An 18,926-nucleotide genomic window follows, 5' to 3' on the forward strand; every position below is an offset into this window, starting at 1 on the left:
TTTGCCACCGGTACAAATGCAGATTCTGATCATATCTATATGATTGCATCGGCACAGACTTACAAGCTGATTATTATTCATATTAGTCATGTACTGCTATATCATTCCTGCTAAGCCCTATTTTTTTGTACACTAATGAAGTGCATGAACAGTTCAAATATGATTCTGAAATAAGTAAAAGTCCCCCTGTGGTGAAAATCTAGTTTTTTTTAATGTTGTTTATATGTCTATGTGGTATTTAAAAATTCTTTAAGAGAAACCATGTGCAAATTCATAACACCATGAGTATTTTCTCTTTAAAACTGCAGTGATCTAAATAAATCGTTAAAGAAATTGAAATCGCTGGTTTTTCTTACATTATAAACTACCTTGTAACCAATCACGCCAACGTGCCGGCGGGCTTTAGCATATCATTAACTATGACCGCTCTGAAGCAGGGAGTCTCAAGAGAAGCCAGGTTATCCCGGTATATTTTTCTGTTGATATGAAAAAACGAGGTACTTTAAGCAATATAGCGGATGAATTATGTATAGGATGTATATTACGATGTTAAGATTAACTATATGCCTTTCTCCACTGACGTTCTGAGTTATCAAAAGCGTTTTTAAGGATACTGATTGTTAGAAGGCAGCTGTTTGACTCTGAGGTGGCAAATAGGAACATGGTTTGTGTAACATTAACAACACATTATTAGCTGTTTGATAACGTAGTCAAGAACAAGGCTAATCATATTAATTACCATTAGGCTATGTGTCCGACGTTGTAAAGAGCGATACTATTGTGCAGCATTTACTACAGTAAAGTTGACCGAGCGAGTGGATCTCTGAGCTGGTGTGAGTGAAAGGAGGCGGGGCTAATTCGCATATTCATGGTTCTGCATATACTAAATGAAGCAAGGGTGTAGAGTTACATTCAAATCGAGCTATTTAAAAGGCATACATATTATTTTTCACAGGATTTTTTTTTTTTAAATATGTCATTTTGATGATCAAAGATGAGTTTTAAGGGATACAATTATTGACTACAGGGGGGCTTTAAAGCTGGAGAAAAGAGGTCAGACAGAGAGATCAAAGCAGCTACACACTGTCGTTTCACAAAAAAATCAATGATAGATTTGACATTCTTGGACCTTAGAGAATTCAAAAAATGCTTCTGCCAGGCAAGTTACATTTCCCGGGTAATGAGTACAAGATAAACAGAAGGAAAACAGTTTGTAAAGACAAAGTTGCAAAAAGATCAGAGCAGATTTCAAATTAATCTGAACTTTCCTTTAGGCTGCCACAATGTATTGCAACCTCTATTAGTAACATTATAATCTGCTTTATCTCGTGTTGCATTCTACAACACAGCAGATGAAGAGAAGCTAAAAAAGATATATGCACATACACAGCTGTTTGATTACTTGGCAGCAAAGTCATCCAACCATCAAGTTGACTTCCTTAGTGAGGCGGGGCTGTGTTTGTAGAAGCAGGAGATAGTGCTCAGACTGGGCAGCTGCAATATCACTCTCATTAAACAATCTGATTGGCTGCTGCTTTATGATGATATTTATTTACAGCACAGTTAAATCACTTTAAAGAAGGTCTATTTTGAACTAATATTTTTAATATTATAAAAAACTATTGTAGGAAGTATATTTATTTGCTTATAAATAACAAGCTCGTATATTTTAGTATGTCTCTCACTCAATGTCACCATTAAATTGTGCTCTATTCCAGTCCAACTGTTGTCGTATGTCTGTGATGTTTAATCCTGACGTGTGTGTGATTTTTAGACACAGGATGGAGACACGGGGCTAATTGGTGTGCCTGCAGTAAATTAGACAGACAGCTAGGGCCTTAAACAGTGTTCAGCCTGTGAGTGCCATTAAACAGAGGATCTACCCTCATTAACCTACTGGAGACACGGAAGAGGGAGAGAAAGAAGTGCAGGCAGAGAACGAAAGAGATAGATGAAAGGATTACAGAGAGTACATATACAGGATCACATGAAAATGTAATGTTAATTTAAAAAAAGAAGTCTCTTATTTCCGAATGCTGCTATTGATGCCTGATTTTAAGGGATTTTTCTCTCCATTAAATTATTTCATTAGTAATTTTAAAGAACAAAAAAAAGATAATAAGCCTGTGCAAAAAAATACCTCTTGGTTTAGCATTGGGTAAGATCATGTACATGAAGGCACAGAAGCTTATAGAAACATTTATGATTTGAGCACTTCTGACACCTTCCCACACCTTTTGACCAATGCATTTCCATTGCTTGCATGATTGCACTCACAATCATAAACAAACAATTCTACCCTTTGTATCAGATCTCCAGTTCAGAGTGATGTTTATTTAGCCTTTCACAGTCAGTTTTAGACTCTGTGCTTGGGATTGTGGGATTATTATGAAGTTGTGTGTTCAAAGGCCATTCAAATTAAGTGTCAGCGTTATGTAAAGTCAGAAATCCAGTTCTGAGCCTATAACTATATCTGCATGCGGACATGTAGAGGAGAGTGTGTGAGTTTGTTTCCACACAGGCAGGCAGGGGCTGTCATCGCCACAGAAACACACAGCTAATGGGGGCTTCTAGGCCGTCACCCACAGTCTCTCAGTTTCTAGACTAAAGACCCTATCGCCTCAGAGCTCTCCGCTCAACTATAGGACTTTTCCCACTTCTGGGACCCGTTCTCACGCTGGGGGCTCACTGAAAGAGGACAGGAGTGAGGAGAGGGGAAGTAAAGCACAAAACAGTTAATGGGTCGATTTAAACGAGTCAAACTGTCTATATTTCTTCCTACCCAAACCAAAATGTATTATTTTATTTTAGATCAACATAAAAACAAAGTGACTGGAGCTGCTAATCTAGTTTTATGAAATCTAGTTTTGCTTTGGCACTGGCAGTTTTACAAAATAAGTTGCTGTTTTAAACACTACTTGGTGTTTGTTTACAAACCAGAAAACCTTTCCACCCTTCTGTGGTGGAAATGCACATAATGGTTCCAGATTGGACTGGGTCCTCGATATACAAGAATGCTAGTTTCCTGCGTATAGAGCTAATGAGGAAAGAGACTATGCAAATCTGTTTTGTTATAGGGTTTTAAAAACGAGAGAGAGAGAGGAGAGAGAGAGAGAGAGAGAGAGAGAGAGAGAGAGAGAGAGCTTTTTGTAGCTTTTTTTAAACTATTTTTAAATTAGTTTTTATTTTCATATTATCGTTTTTGTCATTTTTATTATTTAAAAAAAAAGAAAGACTTTTTATAAATTTTTCAGTTTGTTTCACTATGTAAATGTCTGCTGCATAAACTTTTGTAGACAGGTTAATACATTTGTAATGGTCTGCATGTCAAATTAGACAGTGAGAGTGTTTTTGTGTGTGTTACTCACCACCTGCATGGCAGAGCTGCGTGGCATGTGGGGCTCAATTAGCAGCTGGCAGGGTGTCTGTCCAAAACTTCTGATTTGAGACTCCACAGCCTGAGAAAGACAGAGAGTGAGCATTATGGAGGTTTGGTGGCACTAATGAAGAGATATAGGACTATAAACGTCACCTTGAGACAGTGGCTAACTTGCCCTGGACAATATCAACTAATACAGACCCAAAGTAATGTGTGTGTGTGTGTGTGTGTGTGTGTGTGTGTGTGTGTGTGTGTGTGTGTGTGTGTGTGTGTGTGTGTGTGTGTGTGTGTGTGTGTGTGTGTGTGTGTAAAAAAGTGAAAAAAGAAAAGTGGTGGAAATAATGATCATAATAATGGGAAAGGGCAATGTAGGAGCTAGATGTACATTTCTCTTTGTAAAAGTGTGTATGGAAGAAGAGAGAGAGATTAGAGAGGGGATCTTGACCATGAAAAGAGAGTGTGAGCATGACACTGACAAATAAAAAGCAAAAATAGTAGTTCTAGTAGTTCTAATCTTTTAGGGTTGCTTGCTGTAGCTAAAAATATGTTACAGCATGTTTTAACATCATTTTATTTTATTATTTTTATCATTTTATTATTATTTTCAGGTATGCACCAAACAATTTATTTAACTATATCACACACACACGCGCGCGCGCAATGATGCAACAAATCCCTGAATTTGAGTTTATATTCTATTTAATGAATTCAATTTATTCATGGAAATTAATTAAACCCACTAACTCGAACACAGATTTTTCTGCCGTTTTAAATCAGAGATGTTATTAAACAATAAGGACACAAGGAAGTGTCATGAAACTACAAATAAAGCCAAAAAAAGGTGCATTAAAATTACTGTGATATTCGTGAAATTGCTTAATTTTCTATTGATGCCAAAATCATTGTAAATACATTGAATATTTGATAGCCTGGCCCTACTACATTAGTGCAAGTATCCCTCAAATGGGATTTCCATGAATCAATAGAGAAACTGTCCTGATCCCACGCTAAAGAGAGAGAGAGAGAGAGAGAGAGAGAGAGAGAGAGAGAGAGAGAGAGAGAGAGAGAGAGAGAGAGAGAGAGAGAGAGAGAGAGAGAGTGAGAGAGGTATGCCAGAAATGTCCCAGCTCTCGTCTGACTGCTCTGGCTCTAACTGTATTCATGAAAGCATCAGGAAGTCAGGAGGCTTTCCACGTCCCTCTCATTGTATTTCTTCCCTGTTCCACCTCTCTCTTTTTCCACTCTGCTCAGACTGCCCTTCTTTACATCAATCCTTTCCGTCTGTTTCTAACTCTTATTCTGCTCTTCATCGCTCTTTCTTCATTCCGCTCTCCCGCTTTGATCTGGTTCGGCCCACTCTGCTGGTAACAATAGACTTCACCACACAAACTATTCTTTATATAGTGTAAATCCACTAGTGATCTCATTAGAGGCACTGATGGAACACAGATGACAGGACTACTGTGTCTGGAAATACCATTGTAAAGAAGCGGGGTTCAGAGGAGGCCATGCAAGGGAAGACACCTCGTTTCAATTATATGATTGGTTGATTTCAACTTAAAAGCAATGGAATTTGACACTCTGTGTGGCAACAGTTCTTCTTTTCTTGACCAAGTATTTGGTGCTAGGCTAAACCACATTGCGTCACCTATTCACAGTATAAGATCTTTCAGTCTTTTTTTTCCAGTCAGATAATTGTTTGTCCAAGGCTTTAATCTCACTAATGTTGTTTCATAGTCCTTAGTAAGAGTAGATGGTATATTTAATTTGGGGAACCACTGGAAATCATCAGGGATTCGAAATCTAAACACGGAAAATATTGAAATAATGTAATTTTATTATACTAATTATATTATATTATTTTATTATTAATACATTACATTATAAAAATGGCCAGAGAAATGGGGATAGGCTCCAGCATCGCTGCGACCTTAAATAGGACAAATCGTTTGATAAGATAAGATGACAATTAGTCTATTAAACCTTTGACCATATCACACCGGAACATTCAAATCTGCGCTGGCGCTGCCGCAGACCCACAGGAAGCATTTATAATGTGTAGGTATTAAACAGCTTCACAAATAGTCATTTTAACCACACAGTATCATTATTTCTCTGTTACATATTCATATTATCACAGAAACACTGGGATAAAATTTTATATTTCAGATGAAAACACTGATGTCTACAGAAGCGATCAAAGAGTAAATCACCTTTGAAATTAACAGGACACTTCAAATAACGATTGTATCATACAATCGTTGAGCCACCAGGTGGCGACAAATGACTGTTAAAAAATGTATTTGTCATTGAATCATTCAATAAATTAGTTAAAAAATGCTGATTCATCCAAAAGTAATCATAAGTGAGTCATTGAATCATTCATTTAAACCAAGTTAAACATTTTAAATAGACTGCATCGATTAACATTTTGCCAGAACCTCTAGTAAATGACATGTTATTTTGTGTAGTTGTCTGTTTAGAATTGTGGGAGAATCGTTATCTCTTTTTGAAAAAACTAAATAAAAAAATTTATTCTCAATTTATCCAGAATTGTACAGCTTTGGTTAAAACATTTCAAAACGCACCTGCATTGTTTAGCATTTTGTGACTTTCCGTAGAATAAAAGACACATTTTTCAGTCATATAGTTGAAGATTTAATAGTGTTAAAAATCGTCTTGTCTCGTTCTCATGAACCCAATATTGTATATCATCTCGTCTCGTGAACTAAGTGTATCGTCACACCCCTAGACTTTACTCCACATGAAAAGTAAAGGATTTTCTACATATTTATCCACTCCATTCAATCCCTCAGTAAGTTTCTCAAACATACGCCAAGATCTGAAACAGATCGTCTAGCTTCATGTAACGCTGTGAACTAATGTCATTCAGCAGTGTGGCATAGAAGTTGGCGTCGCAAACCAAATGAAGGTCGAGTGTGTCACACTCGACAGTTTGTTTAAGCTAATATGAGGATGCGTCTTGCCCAGGCACCTGCCCCATCTTCATTAAATCCTCTCTTGACATTTACTACCACAGTAGAATGAGGCAGTTCTCAGGTCAGAGCGTCCAGCCAATGAGGAGAGAACGTTATATGGGTGCTAGCCATGCTAGAGGGGCCAATCTCTTTAGGGGCACTAGCGCGTATCTGATGAGGTCTCTTTATATTCTACACATTTAAATGGTGGAAATACCCCGTATGTATGCAACACACACACACACACACACACACACACACACACACACACACACACACACACACACACACACACACACACACACACACACACACACACACACACACACACACACACACACACACACACACACACACACACACACACACACACACACACACACACACACACACACACACAGAGAGAGAGAGAGAGAGTCATGCTTCATAAGTCACCTGATTTACTCTAACCCTTGACAAGGTAATTTAGCTGTACAACAAGCTGTGGCCAAATTTCTTATTTTGCATAATGAGGTTCCTATGAATACTTAGAAGATTTTTCTTCTAAGGGAGGGGGGTTCTCCCTACATTTAAGCCTTTTAAAGGTCAGACTAGTATCGGACTTGAGTAACAGTGAGACTTGATTTGAAGGAAAAGGACTGTGTTTATGTGTGTGTGTTTAATTCAGGTGCAAAGGGAGCTCTTTGTGCCTGTCATGTTCTTTTTTTGTGTGTGTTGTGGCAGGGCAAAGACAGGAAGTAATCACCGTCTGAGTAAACATGGCCCAGTCTCCTGAATGACCCTAATCTGCCATGAGACATTCCACACGCCCCATGGTCCACACACACACACACACACACACACGGTTCAACATACATAGATCGACACAATTACACACACAGCTTGCCATCAAAAAACCCAAACTCAGCTGCTCAGACTGACAAATCCCAGTCCTGCCCAAACCAGACCTGATATGCAAGATACAAAACTAAAACTAGAACCAGAACCCAGCAGTTGGTTTCCCCACGACACAATTTGAGAAGATCCAGAGCTGGTGCCATACTTGCTGTTTCCAGACAAACACACACACACACGCTGTTCTAAGAGCCATGCTAAACTACACCCTGCTCGTTTATTTTTCTAATTTAGCTCTACAAACCGGCTATGACGTGAGGTCAGGGTCCAAAATGAACTTTTTGCCACACCTGCCAATGGTGACTAAATTGACCAAATGTATAAATGTGTTTTTTTTTTTCCATTATGGCAATGTGATTATTTAGATGTTTTCTTTCTTTCTTGCATAATAGTGAGAAACAGCACATTGGCTATGTCCAGACTTTAGGTAAAATTGGCCCAAATCTGATTTTATTGTTGCTCATAATGTGACTCATATCTATTTGTCCATTACAGTGTGAACAGCACCAACCACATTACATCTTTTCAATTCTGATTTGTGGTTCTAAATTGGACACAGATCTGACTTTTTGCCATGTGACCTCAGCGTGAGCAGTCATTTTGGGATTCATTGACTTTTACATCACTACAGATCAACATTCGCCGTAATGTCATGCTGGAATTCACATTGGTTATTCTTTGGTAATCTCCAAACAAGCAAAAACATGACGATTGTATCGTAAATAATTTAACATTTTGCCCTCCGTCTCCTCCTCCTTTTCCTAATCACATTCTCACAAATTCGCTGGTGTCCACTGCACATGAAATAACTCTCCAAAATGAAAATTCAAATCATTTCAACTACTGACTGACTTGACTTTCAGTACACAGAAGTTTTTTTGACTTTTTCAACTAATTCATTATATGCTGGAAATCTTGAGTTCAAGATTGATATGCCAATATCCAATTTTTGAACAAACTGTTCTTTTAAATGAGATCTTGTCAATGAATCGGTAGATCCAGTTCAGAAAACAGGTATGAATTATTTTTTCAAGAACCAGACTGATTAATTTCTCAAGCATCTAATGAAATAATCTGGATGCAGCAGTTATAAGCCCACTGGAGGGGAAGATTTTCATGGAATAATGATCTAAATTTTAGTTTATCACACAAAGCTGTCATATAGCCTATAGCTTCAAAAATGTATAGCTTACACAATGAGAAATATGAACAACTTTTACACCTTTATTTTTTGTGTTCCATGTAAAATAGAAAGTCATACAGGTTTGAAATTGCATGAAGGTGAGGAAATGATGACAACTTTCACTATACTGTGAATTATCCCTATTATCTATGTACTGTATGCATGTATTGATTAATTTATTCATTTTTACTAATGCTTGGCGTGTTAATTTTAGATCATACATGGGGTGCAGCTAAGAATAATGATGTCTTCAAGGTAAAAGGAAGAAATGGGTGGCATATATAATACTGCACAAAAAATATATACATGCTCATTCGAGGACTGTGTGGCTCACCAGTTCTGTTCTGAAATTATTTCTTTCTTTCTCTCTCTCTTATGCCTTAGATCCTCAGTTTTTTTTTTTCAAGCGTGTTTATTACAGTTTGATTGCAGACACGGCTATGTGAATTTATCGATCTCCTAATGGCCTGTGAATGGTGGAGAGGCAGTCAGGCGTAAGGATTCCCATTTAACCTCTGCTTATTAAACAGGAAGTGTGCAGGTTAATGGCCTGAACTGGAGAGATGACTGGAGCAGATAGGCAATGAATCTGCATCAGATAGAGGGATGAAGAAATAGAGGATTAAGGGCATGGAGGGTGGAAAGGAATGAGAGATGGACAGAATGAATGGCTAAAGGAATGGCTAGATGGAGAAGGATGAACAGATAAAAGAAAGGAAGCATGCAGTGAAGGAAGGAAAGACCATTAAAGGGATAGCAAGAACACCTAGATGGGAATAAGGTGAGTCGAGTCATTAATCAGCCTCAGTCACTGAGCATGAAGGGCAGAAGACTAGAACCCACTCCGACACCGAGGACTGCCCCAGTGCACACATTCACACCCACACAACTGCTTCACTGCAGGAAAAGAATGGCACTGTGTGACCTCTGCGGCAGAGATGCTATATTAAGGCGGAGAATGTGTAAGGCTGAGGAGAACTTGATGTGTGGATATAAGCAGATTCGAGATCAAGGTGCAGTTAGCTGCTTAATTCACTGCCTGATGCTTTCAATTGCTGCCCTGGGATAAAGCAACCTGTATCTGCTGGCCTAGAATCATTTTCTCCAAACAAAATCCAAATGGTTGTGCATGTATTATTTATTCAACGGTGTAATTTATTGAAAAATATTTTACATTTAATTATAGGAGCATTAAAAAGTAGTCTGAAGTACTAGTACATTGCAAAAAACAACAACAACAAAAGAACACATATGCCTGCTCTTGAGTCGATTAAAAATATCCAAAATATTATTTGGAGCGTTGTTTTGTATAGGATGCTCAGGTTGCACGATCTACAGGTGAACAGCTTTACTCTGCAGTTGATACACATTCCACCTATGACGTTATACTTAATGACGAATGAAACTGAGGCATTAATCTTGAGATCCTTGGTATCTTTTAGCTGACAAAACCATTACAATACATACACTGTAAATTTGTGCAAAGACGTTGCACCACCTGAGCGATCAACACAGAGGCATGCAACAGTACAACAATTGCTGTACTTGCGTCTCTTACATCGATGTTTTCATTTGCGTCCTAATAAATATGCCATCTACTTTGACCAAAGTCTATATATATCAGGGGTTTAATACAATCCGGCTCAAAATCCTATTAGGCTCACATCCAGGACAATAATGCAAGGAACAACTAAATAACAATGTCCTTATATAATGGATTACAGACCACCATGCCAGGTTCAGTAACACCAACATCCTGCTCGTCTGGGATGATGTAAAGCAGATAGTCTTGAATGGTAAATGTTCTTTATGCTGGCAGTGGCACTGGATGCTGTGTGTATTGTGTACTGTAACATTTGTAGATTCAGAAGCAGAGCAGAAAATTTGTCAAATATTTATAACGTAAATATTTATAATATAAATATTTAAGGTTCAAGAGGAGTTTTCCATCATGAAAGTCATTCAGTTCCAGTATTTTTAATTTTTTTAATTTTTTTAAATGGAACCGAATTAGAATATAGAATTTAGATGGAAAATATCTTTATTCAAGAACCGCTATGAAGCCAAAACGATCTCTGTTACCTTAAATGATTCGTTTATCACAGTAAAGCCGCTTTGAAACGATCTACATTGTTAAAAGCGCTATATAAATGAAGATGACTTGAGAATAAGAACTGGTTCTCAGTTCAGACCTACTGTCTAAGTCTCAGATCTCAGATCAGGTGGTGCTGTTCCTGAGGGAAAGGCAGTACCTGGACCTGTTTGAAGGACATCTGTAGCTGTCAGTGGGGCAGTTAGTGAGCTAGATCTGTCTGAACTGGTCTGTGCTTCTGTGTGGCAGCTCCCAGAGAGAAAGAGATGAATAATAAATGAGTGTGGGAGACAAAGAGGTAAGGAAACACGGAAAGAGAGATTCCTATTGAGTCTGTAGTATGTCTTCAGGTCTCACGGTAACAGCTAAACAAATGTTTTGTAAGTGTCTGTTGAAGCTCAAACCTGTTTACAATAGCTCTGTTCCAAAGCATAGTGTGCTGACTCACTTCCTACTGACTATAGAGGCAGCTGTCTTCTTAAGATGCTATCACATTAGCGAAATTTTGCGCAAAAAAGGGTCACTTGTCTTTGTCAATGGTGTAGTGATGTATGTAGCACAGCTCTCACAGAATTTCTATCAAACCAAGCAGCTTTCTTTTGGTCAACGGCAATGCTGCAAATTTGTGTAACCATCTTTAAATTGTTGCGTTGGAAAATCTTTCACCCTCACACGAAATTCACAATCGCATGGATTCCTACTGATGACTTGGATTTCGCCTGGCAAAAAATTGACCTACAACGGTAAATGGGACCCCACCCTAACTGTCATGGTACCATATAAGCGCTTTACACAATAAATAACACCAGAAATTCTATATTCACATTTGATTTTAATCGAGAAAGCATGTTGCATTAGTCAGCATGAAATGAAAATTCACTATTTTTTTTTCTTGTCCTTTTAATGTATAAGAAAAGTCTTATAACTTGATATTCTGTATTTAATTTGTCTAAAGCCTGTCCCTCCACAATCGACTGCATGCTTGTATTAATTTATGAGTGAAACGCCCACACCTCAATAACCAATAAAAAATTGATCAACAGAACCAAGTCCCGAAGCAATATTTTTTTTTTTTTTCTATAAACTGTTACACTCGAATGTACGTCATAATAAGGTAGAAAATATCTGTCACCACTTCTGTTTCATCACAACTTTAAAGCTGCAGTCTGGCACTTTTTTGCATTGTACACTCAAAAATATGTTAATTACACAATTATTGTTTTCAATATTTAATGAAATATATGTTTTTTTAATTTATAATAAAAATTTCTCCTGCTTTAGTCCTCTATCTTGGATTCTTTTTTTCATGGAAGTCATTAGCCGCGTTTCCACTGTCGGGTCAAAAGCAGGCGTGCTAGTGCCAGTCGCGTTTCCACTGTCACTTCCGGGGCATGATCCGGCCTCATCAGGGCTTCCTCTGGGCCAACGGCCAAAAATATTAATTTTTGGTGGCATATTTGTAGAAATGATCATTCTTTCTAAATGTAATGTAAATATGTCCTGTAGGCTAACTACCAAATAAACAGAAACAGACACAATTGAATAAGTAAGTTTGTCCTCTTTCTTTTTTTAAATAGACCTAACGTTAACGGTAAACCACTTTATTTATGTGTGACTAAAGTACAAGTTTGACACAAATTAATTCAAAACTAATTTTTAAAAACAACAAAACTATTTTTGTAAACAACAAAAATGCCAGAAAACATGCTTTTATCATGTTTGTTTTGAAATCACGCTAGTGTCCAGTGATTTCTTTCGGATTAGTTTTCTGATAAAACTTCCTTTATATATATATAAAACGTCCATTTGTTGGTGAAATGATAGGTTAGCGTGATGTTGTTCCAGAGAGGCGTGTTACGGGCGTGTTTTAGTGAAGCGCTGTGGAGCTTCTGGCCTGACAGTGAAAACGCAGTGTGTTTTGGACTCGGTGCTACAGGGCCGGGTCCATTTAAAGCCCTGGCTTGCACTGGCCCGACAGTGGAAACATGGCTATTGCAATGCATTCTAGGATTGGCTCCTTGGTCAAAGTGAAGTAATATTAGAATACAATTAGGTGATGGTTTAAAAAATGGGTCAGAACAGAGCAAATGTGTCAAGTTGGCATTGAGAGAGAGAGAGAGAGAGAGAGAGAGAGAGCTTTGTAGCTTTTTTTTTAAACTATTTTGAGATGTATCCATGTGTGTGAAAGAAGATGTGTAAGAGAAAGAAACACACTCACCTCTCTGAGCATGGGGTCAGATATGGAGCTGAGGTTGACCGCTCCTTCATAAGTCAGGTAGTAGAAGACATTGAGAGCTCTGATGGCCTCAGGTCCCTGCTGCTTGTATCCGAATATCAGATCAATCCACTGATGCAGCTGACAGGACACAAACTCACTCTCCAGAGCCTATACAAACACACAGGAGATAAAACGAATGTCATTCAAGCTCAGTGAAACAACAAGATTGAGAGAACACCCTGTCCAAAAGAAGTACTGTACATCAAGATTCTGTAGGCAAATAAGCTAAATTGAGGGTAGTTAGTGAACAAGACGCATTGAAATACCATGTGGCATGACTGCTTAGTGAATTCACCACAGATTTGTGATATATATATATATTTTTTTTCAAATGCCCAACCACTCTTGGAGAGTTCCTCAGAGAACGTAACCAAGTAGCATGGGTAACGGAATCTGTCAAAATGTGCTTTCAACAGTCACAAATGACATAATACACACAAATTACAAGCATATGCTTCCAGGACAGAACCACTGGAGCAAAGCAGATCGTCTTACATGAGCAGGACGAGATATCTTTGCTCCTTTGTTTAGTCTCATCCTCAGCGTGCCATGGGGCGTCTGGGAGCGTTGTTGTTTTCGGAGCTATGATTGTTCTTCGACTGTCATAACATCGAAACACAAGCTGTTTCTCTCTTCATTAGCCGCCAAAGGAGGGCCTCCGTTTATGACTGCTCATAAAAAACAGCAATTGTGTTAATTTGCTCAAAGCTGTGTGGGCACAAAGGCCTCTAAACGAGCCCAAATGAGTATGAGAAGAGCCTTGATTGTCATTGCTGCCTTGTGTCACATTAATTTCGAGACAAACATTAGGCCCTGCACTTAAACAGCAATTTATATTATTTAAACGCTTACCGGAAGGGTCTTAGCATCACTCATTTAAATGTGAATTCGCTGACAGCTAATTTCGCTTAATTTGCACTCCAAGCTTTCTTAATTAGAACTTTAAATCAGAAGGGCAATGAGAGATGCTGTAAAATGTGGCATTTTGCAATACGACAACAGGTTTGACAGCAAACTGGTTCAGCTCTTGTGCAGTAATAACTTCATGAGTGATATTACAGGATAGCAAAAAGTTCAGAGATGAAACCTAAAACCTAATTTCTTAAGAAATTATGTATTCTGTTTGTTTGTTTTTAGCTTGCACAGTGTGTATGCTATGGAAATTCATACAAAGGTGAGAAATAATTGCTTAGTTTATACTCAGGACGCTACTCACTACTGCTGAAATTCTATACTTTATACTACATTACTATTGTAAATCATTTTGACGTTACATATTTCAAAATAAAAAAAGAAATATAATAAAATAAACAAAACATTTAATACATGTAATATTTGATAAAGGGTTTAATATTTTTCTCTTTCGTTGTTTTAATACCAATGCACAGCATCTATCACAAGCACTTGCCTAGAACATGCAGATTTATTCCAGTTAATCTGTCTACAATTTTATTAAAAAGAACCTGTTCCTCTGAGTCTTAAGAGGGATTTTTTTAGTTTATTATGTGGATGGATTGACCCCGCATTGTTCCACGACTTGCCTGTTTCCAAACTTAATACAGGGGCTGATGGGCATTTAATGTGGGCCTCCATCTTGTGTCAATCAGCGAGAGGAAACAAAGAGGGGGACAATGTTATTGGACACCAACTCTCCAGAGGACTACCTTTATGTTAATCAAGGAACTCTAAAATCAGGAATGAGATGGGAACCCCGCTCAGAGAGACCTGACCTCATCAGAGATGCAGAGAGCGTTTGGTAGGGTCTCCTGAGGCCGGGGTGTCACTCTGAACCCATGCTCTTTCATCAAAAGAGGAGGGGGAGATGTGTACCTACAACATTAGATTCCTTTTTAAAAATGACTACACCACTCACGTTAACCCAGAGGGCATGAGTGTATATATATATAGTACAAATAAATGTAAGTGTTTTTGCAGTAAAATGTTCAATATGACAGAAGACTCTTTATATATATATATAATGTGACTCTTACAAAGCGAAGCAAAAAAAAAAAAGGGATTTTTTTTTTAAAGCTGATTTACCAGTTCACAAAACGAAAAACAAAAAGCCAAAACCAAGCTTTTCTTTTTTCTTTTACTGATTGGCTAGTTTACAAAACAAAACACATTTTAAAGATTTCTAAAAGGATCGGAAACAATATTAATAAATGTGTGGTATTGTCTGCCAGTGCAGTTTTTTTTTAAATAATAGTTTTAACAGGCATGACAATTCTGTCATTATTTACTCATTCTGCTGACATTTCAAAATGATATATCTGTTGAACTTGCTATATAATGGCAAAAAACAAAAACACAACAGTCTCATAAAACTATTAAAAAAAAAACGTTTGGGATGACATGAAGATTATCAATGGATTTTTTTTTTTTTACTGTGCATCATAAAATGCTATCTTATGCCTAACGCTTAAGCCTTTGACAACTTTTATAATATTTGTATGGTCCTTTTGGAGCTTTACAGTTTTAGTCACTATCAACTAATGTTGTATGATTATAAAAAATTTCCACACGGAAAAATATCTACGTTTGGAAAAGCATACGGGTCTGGAAGGACACGAGGGAGAGTAGATAATAAAAATCTTCAATTTTTTGGGTGAACTATTGCTTTAAATTCATGTATATGTACAAAAGAGGCCCAGGAGTGTGTAAGATGCAGCTCATTAAGACTGCTCATATCTGGAGAGCATTATTGATGTGCCAATTAGTAGATGCAGTATGTCCCATAAAATCCACTGGGAATCATCAGCATTATGGAAATGTGTGTGTATGTGTTTGTGTGTGTAGAGGTACTGCCGACTGTGAGGGTGAGGTATCACAGCTGCTGGATCAAAAAAATGGATTCAATTTTATTTCAGCACTGCTTTTGTACAAAGGAGAAATGCTATAAACGCAACAAAGAATGAATTTGAGCTTAGCTGAAAACAAAAAGCACTTTGAAAAAATTGTTATGGAATAAACAAAGCAAATATCCTAAATTTAACGCGAACAAAATGACACCGGAAACTAGCAGATTTAGTACCTTATAATACCACCTCACATTTGGCAAAAACTGACAAACTGTAAATGTAAAAAGCATATTTGTGTAATGGTCCCATGATTTCTTCTCTTCTCTAAAGGAACCAAATTACGACCAAGTCTCAACTCTGGGAGTATCTGAAAGTTATGGAAATGTCATTTCCAAAAACTACTTCAAATTTTAGTTTTATGTGAAAACTGACAAGATCATTGAGACATAAAACAGCATTGAAGACTTTGTTATAACAGATCTTTCATTATTTCCCCTATTTTTTTTTTTTTACAGAGAAACCCTACAGTACACATAGTACTGTTAGACACTAATGATACTTTCAAACATGTCTTTTTACGAGATGGATCTCTCTGAGCTCTTTATGACTTTCATTGACCATTTCCCTGTCTTTAGCAGCCCTTTAAAAGCATTTTAAGGACTTAGAGGTAACCTGTCTGTGGCCATGTTAAAATGTCACATAACAAATCAATCTGGCTGTTTTGCATTAGAATACAGGGCTGTCAAGGGAGAAGGAGTGAGATGGCGAACACACGAGCAGACGGGATTATTTCATTGGCAGCTGGATTGTGCAGTATTGATTAAGAGAGATTATAGTGGCACTAATCACGCATGTGGACTGTGCAATGAGACTATGACACCGTGACAGACAACGCAAATGAAACCCATGAGTCTAATATGGAACAGATTGTGAAACTCAAACTGTGAAATGTTGTTTCAACTCAAATCAATATTTCATGTCTATTTATTTAATTATTTATTTTGAGAAGTAGCCGTGTAGGATATCATACATCTTTAACGCAAAAGTATCCCATTCTGGGCTAAGACAAGGGATCTGATGTGTAAACCTTGCACATAAAAAGGCATTGAAATGTGTGTACGCAATTTTCCACACACATATAGGGATTCATAAAAAATAAACTAGGTATAAATGTGCGCACCGTACGGACAGACTATGCGTACACACTCTTATACTGAAGTAATGAAGCAAAACAGTATGATTTAAACTCTGTTTTACAGTACATCTGATATGATCATATCATTATTGGAGTTAAGCATGGAAATTTCATGAAATCTTTATCCAGAAGTTACAATATTTTTTATATGAATTTAAATAGAAATATTAGTGGATGCGGTGCTTTTGAACACTTTTCCTGTGGAATGCTGTGTTTTAATGTTTTAACTACAGCGAGGATTGCTTGGTGCATGATAATTCCGCTTTGAATTGTGTTGTAAATAGCAGAACTCATGTTCTGAGAAAATACTTGCGTGCGAATAATGATCAATGATGCGCAATAACTCTGTCTAAGCAGCTGGCTTAGCAACATAGACAGAAGGCCTATAATGACCCACACTGAAGGACTCGTTCTGTGATCGAACGGTCCATTGGCTGGTTTGAATAAATCCGATGACAGTAGGCTGTACAACCTCTGCTGCACACACTGCTGTTGGTGTCCTGCACAGACAGACAGTAGCCGAATAATAACCATTTTCGAGGTATTCCCAATATTATGAAAAATACTATTCTATTTAAAGGATAGAATTTGAAGGAAATGGTAAGATATGCACGTTAACAACCATTCAAAATATATAAACCATCCTAAACTGTATGTTTACCTTACAGAAAAAATTGCATACATTTGATTTAAATTTGAATTAAAATAGCCTCCTATTTGGCCAGTGGAAAAGATTGAGAATAACTCTTCTCTAAAAAGTATTTTATACAATATTGATTGATTTATTCTAAAACAAGGCAAGGATACTGAATGGTTTTTAGTGATGTAATGTAATGGCACATAGTCCTTATTTATTATTAATGGCACATCTCATATTTTCCTGATGTTTTGTATCATTAAATAAGTGCATAGAAATGCATGGAATTTATCTGCAGTGCAGATTATGTTATGTATAAAACAAGGCGTTGTAAGCTCCATATATGGATATTTCGTGATGGAGATGCCTGTACGCACAATCTTCCGCTGACTGGGTTTTATAATGGGAATTTTGCGCAGGTTCTGACGTACACATGGTTTAATAAATCTGACAAATTTTGTGCATACGCAAATCTGATCACATCTGATCAAATCCTGATCACATTCTCAGAATTTATTTTACAATAGCCACCAGGTGACTGTACTGACGACAGCATAAATAAACTTATTCTTTATTTACAAATGACTTCTTCCACAGTACACAGCAAATTCCTGCAAACTGTAAACCTTAATTGTTATTGAGGACACCTGTAATGATAATCGTCAACCAAAGGGGATAAGCAATGTCAGTAGAAATGGCAATATGGGTGTGACTATACTGCATTTCTGAAATACGATCTATCGGGATGTTCCCAAAGCCGTATACCTTATTCGGAAAGGCATGAATAATGACTTTAAAATGAATAACGAATTCAATCGAATAATAGAAAATGCAGTCATTCCTTGTTCTTGCTGGATAACAGGTGAGCATGACAGCATCACACAATATTAATCAACTAAGATAATCAACTAAAATGACAATGTAAGTTAGTGTGTAATAGTGAGTGAATTCTATGAATAGAGTAAAATCTATGAATGAAACCGTACCGTCCATTCTCAGCCTTTAGGCTGGTAATTCACAGCAAACCTGCGTACGTCAGTGGTTGTATGTACTGTGTTACTGGAACTGAAAATAAACCGGCTGACCGTTCAACGACCAAATTAGATGTTTTTCTAGAACGTGCAGTCTAGAAAAATGACTGACCTGGAACCTCTTATTCAAGATCAAAATCACGGATAAGCTCTGGTAGTTATTACTTCACCTCCCCATATAAAACTAATTCCGTCTGAATAGGCCTAAAGAAGAGCCTATAATTAGAGGTAGCAGAACAAGACCTTTCATCCCAGAATGCATCTGGCTGAGGTGCAGTGGAGAGGGAATTATTTGGATAGCTGTTCAAGAGTGGCAGGGCCTCTCAAATGACTGATTCACTCTGGTTAGAGTGTGAGACGAGCATGTGTGTGTGCGTCCATGGCACACAAAGAATGATTAGAATAGATGGCTGTGTTAATTAACTTCTACTCTGAGCTCCTTAAGTCTATAGAGAGTA

The 18,926-nt window shown here is 37.4% G+C and overlaps 1 protein-coding gene across 5 annotated transcripts in view; it reads right to left on the minus strand.

Moving 5' to 3' along the window:
• Positions 1-18,926, minus strand: part of lrba (LPS-responsive vesicle trafficking, beach and anchor containing) — a 247,341-nt gene that overhangs the window by 18,099 nt on the left and 210,316 nt on the right. For all 5 annotated transcript variants that reach the window (XM_079615242.1, XM_079615243.1, XM_079615241.1 and 2 more), the window contains 2 exons: positions 12,745-12,912; positions 3,369-3,458 (listed from right to left, as the gene is read on the minus strand). In XM_079615242.1, coding sequence (XP_079471368.1) covers positions 3,369-3,458; positions 12,745-12,912 — 258 coding nt within the window. The remainder of the gene's footprint in view (positions 1-3,368; positions 3,459-12,744; positions 12,913-18,926) is intronic.

This window comes from Phoxinus phoxinus (assembly GCF_949152265.1).
Source record: "Phoxinus phoxinus genome assembly, chromosome: 6".
In the NCBI taxonomy this organism is placed as follows: Eukaryota; Metazoa; Chordata; class Actinopteri; order Cypriniformes; family Leuciscidae; genus Phoxinus; species Phoxinus phoxinus.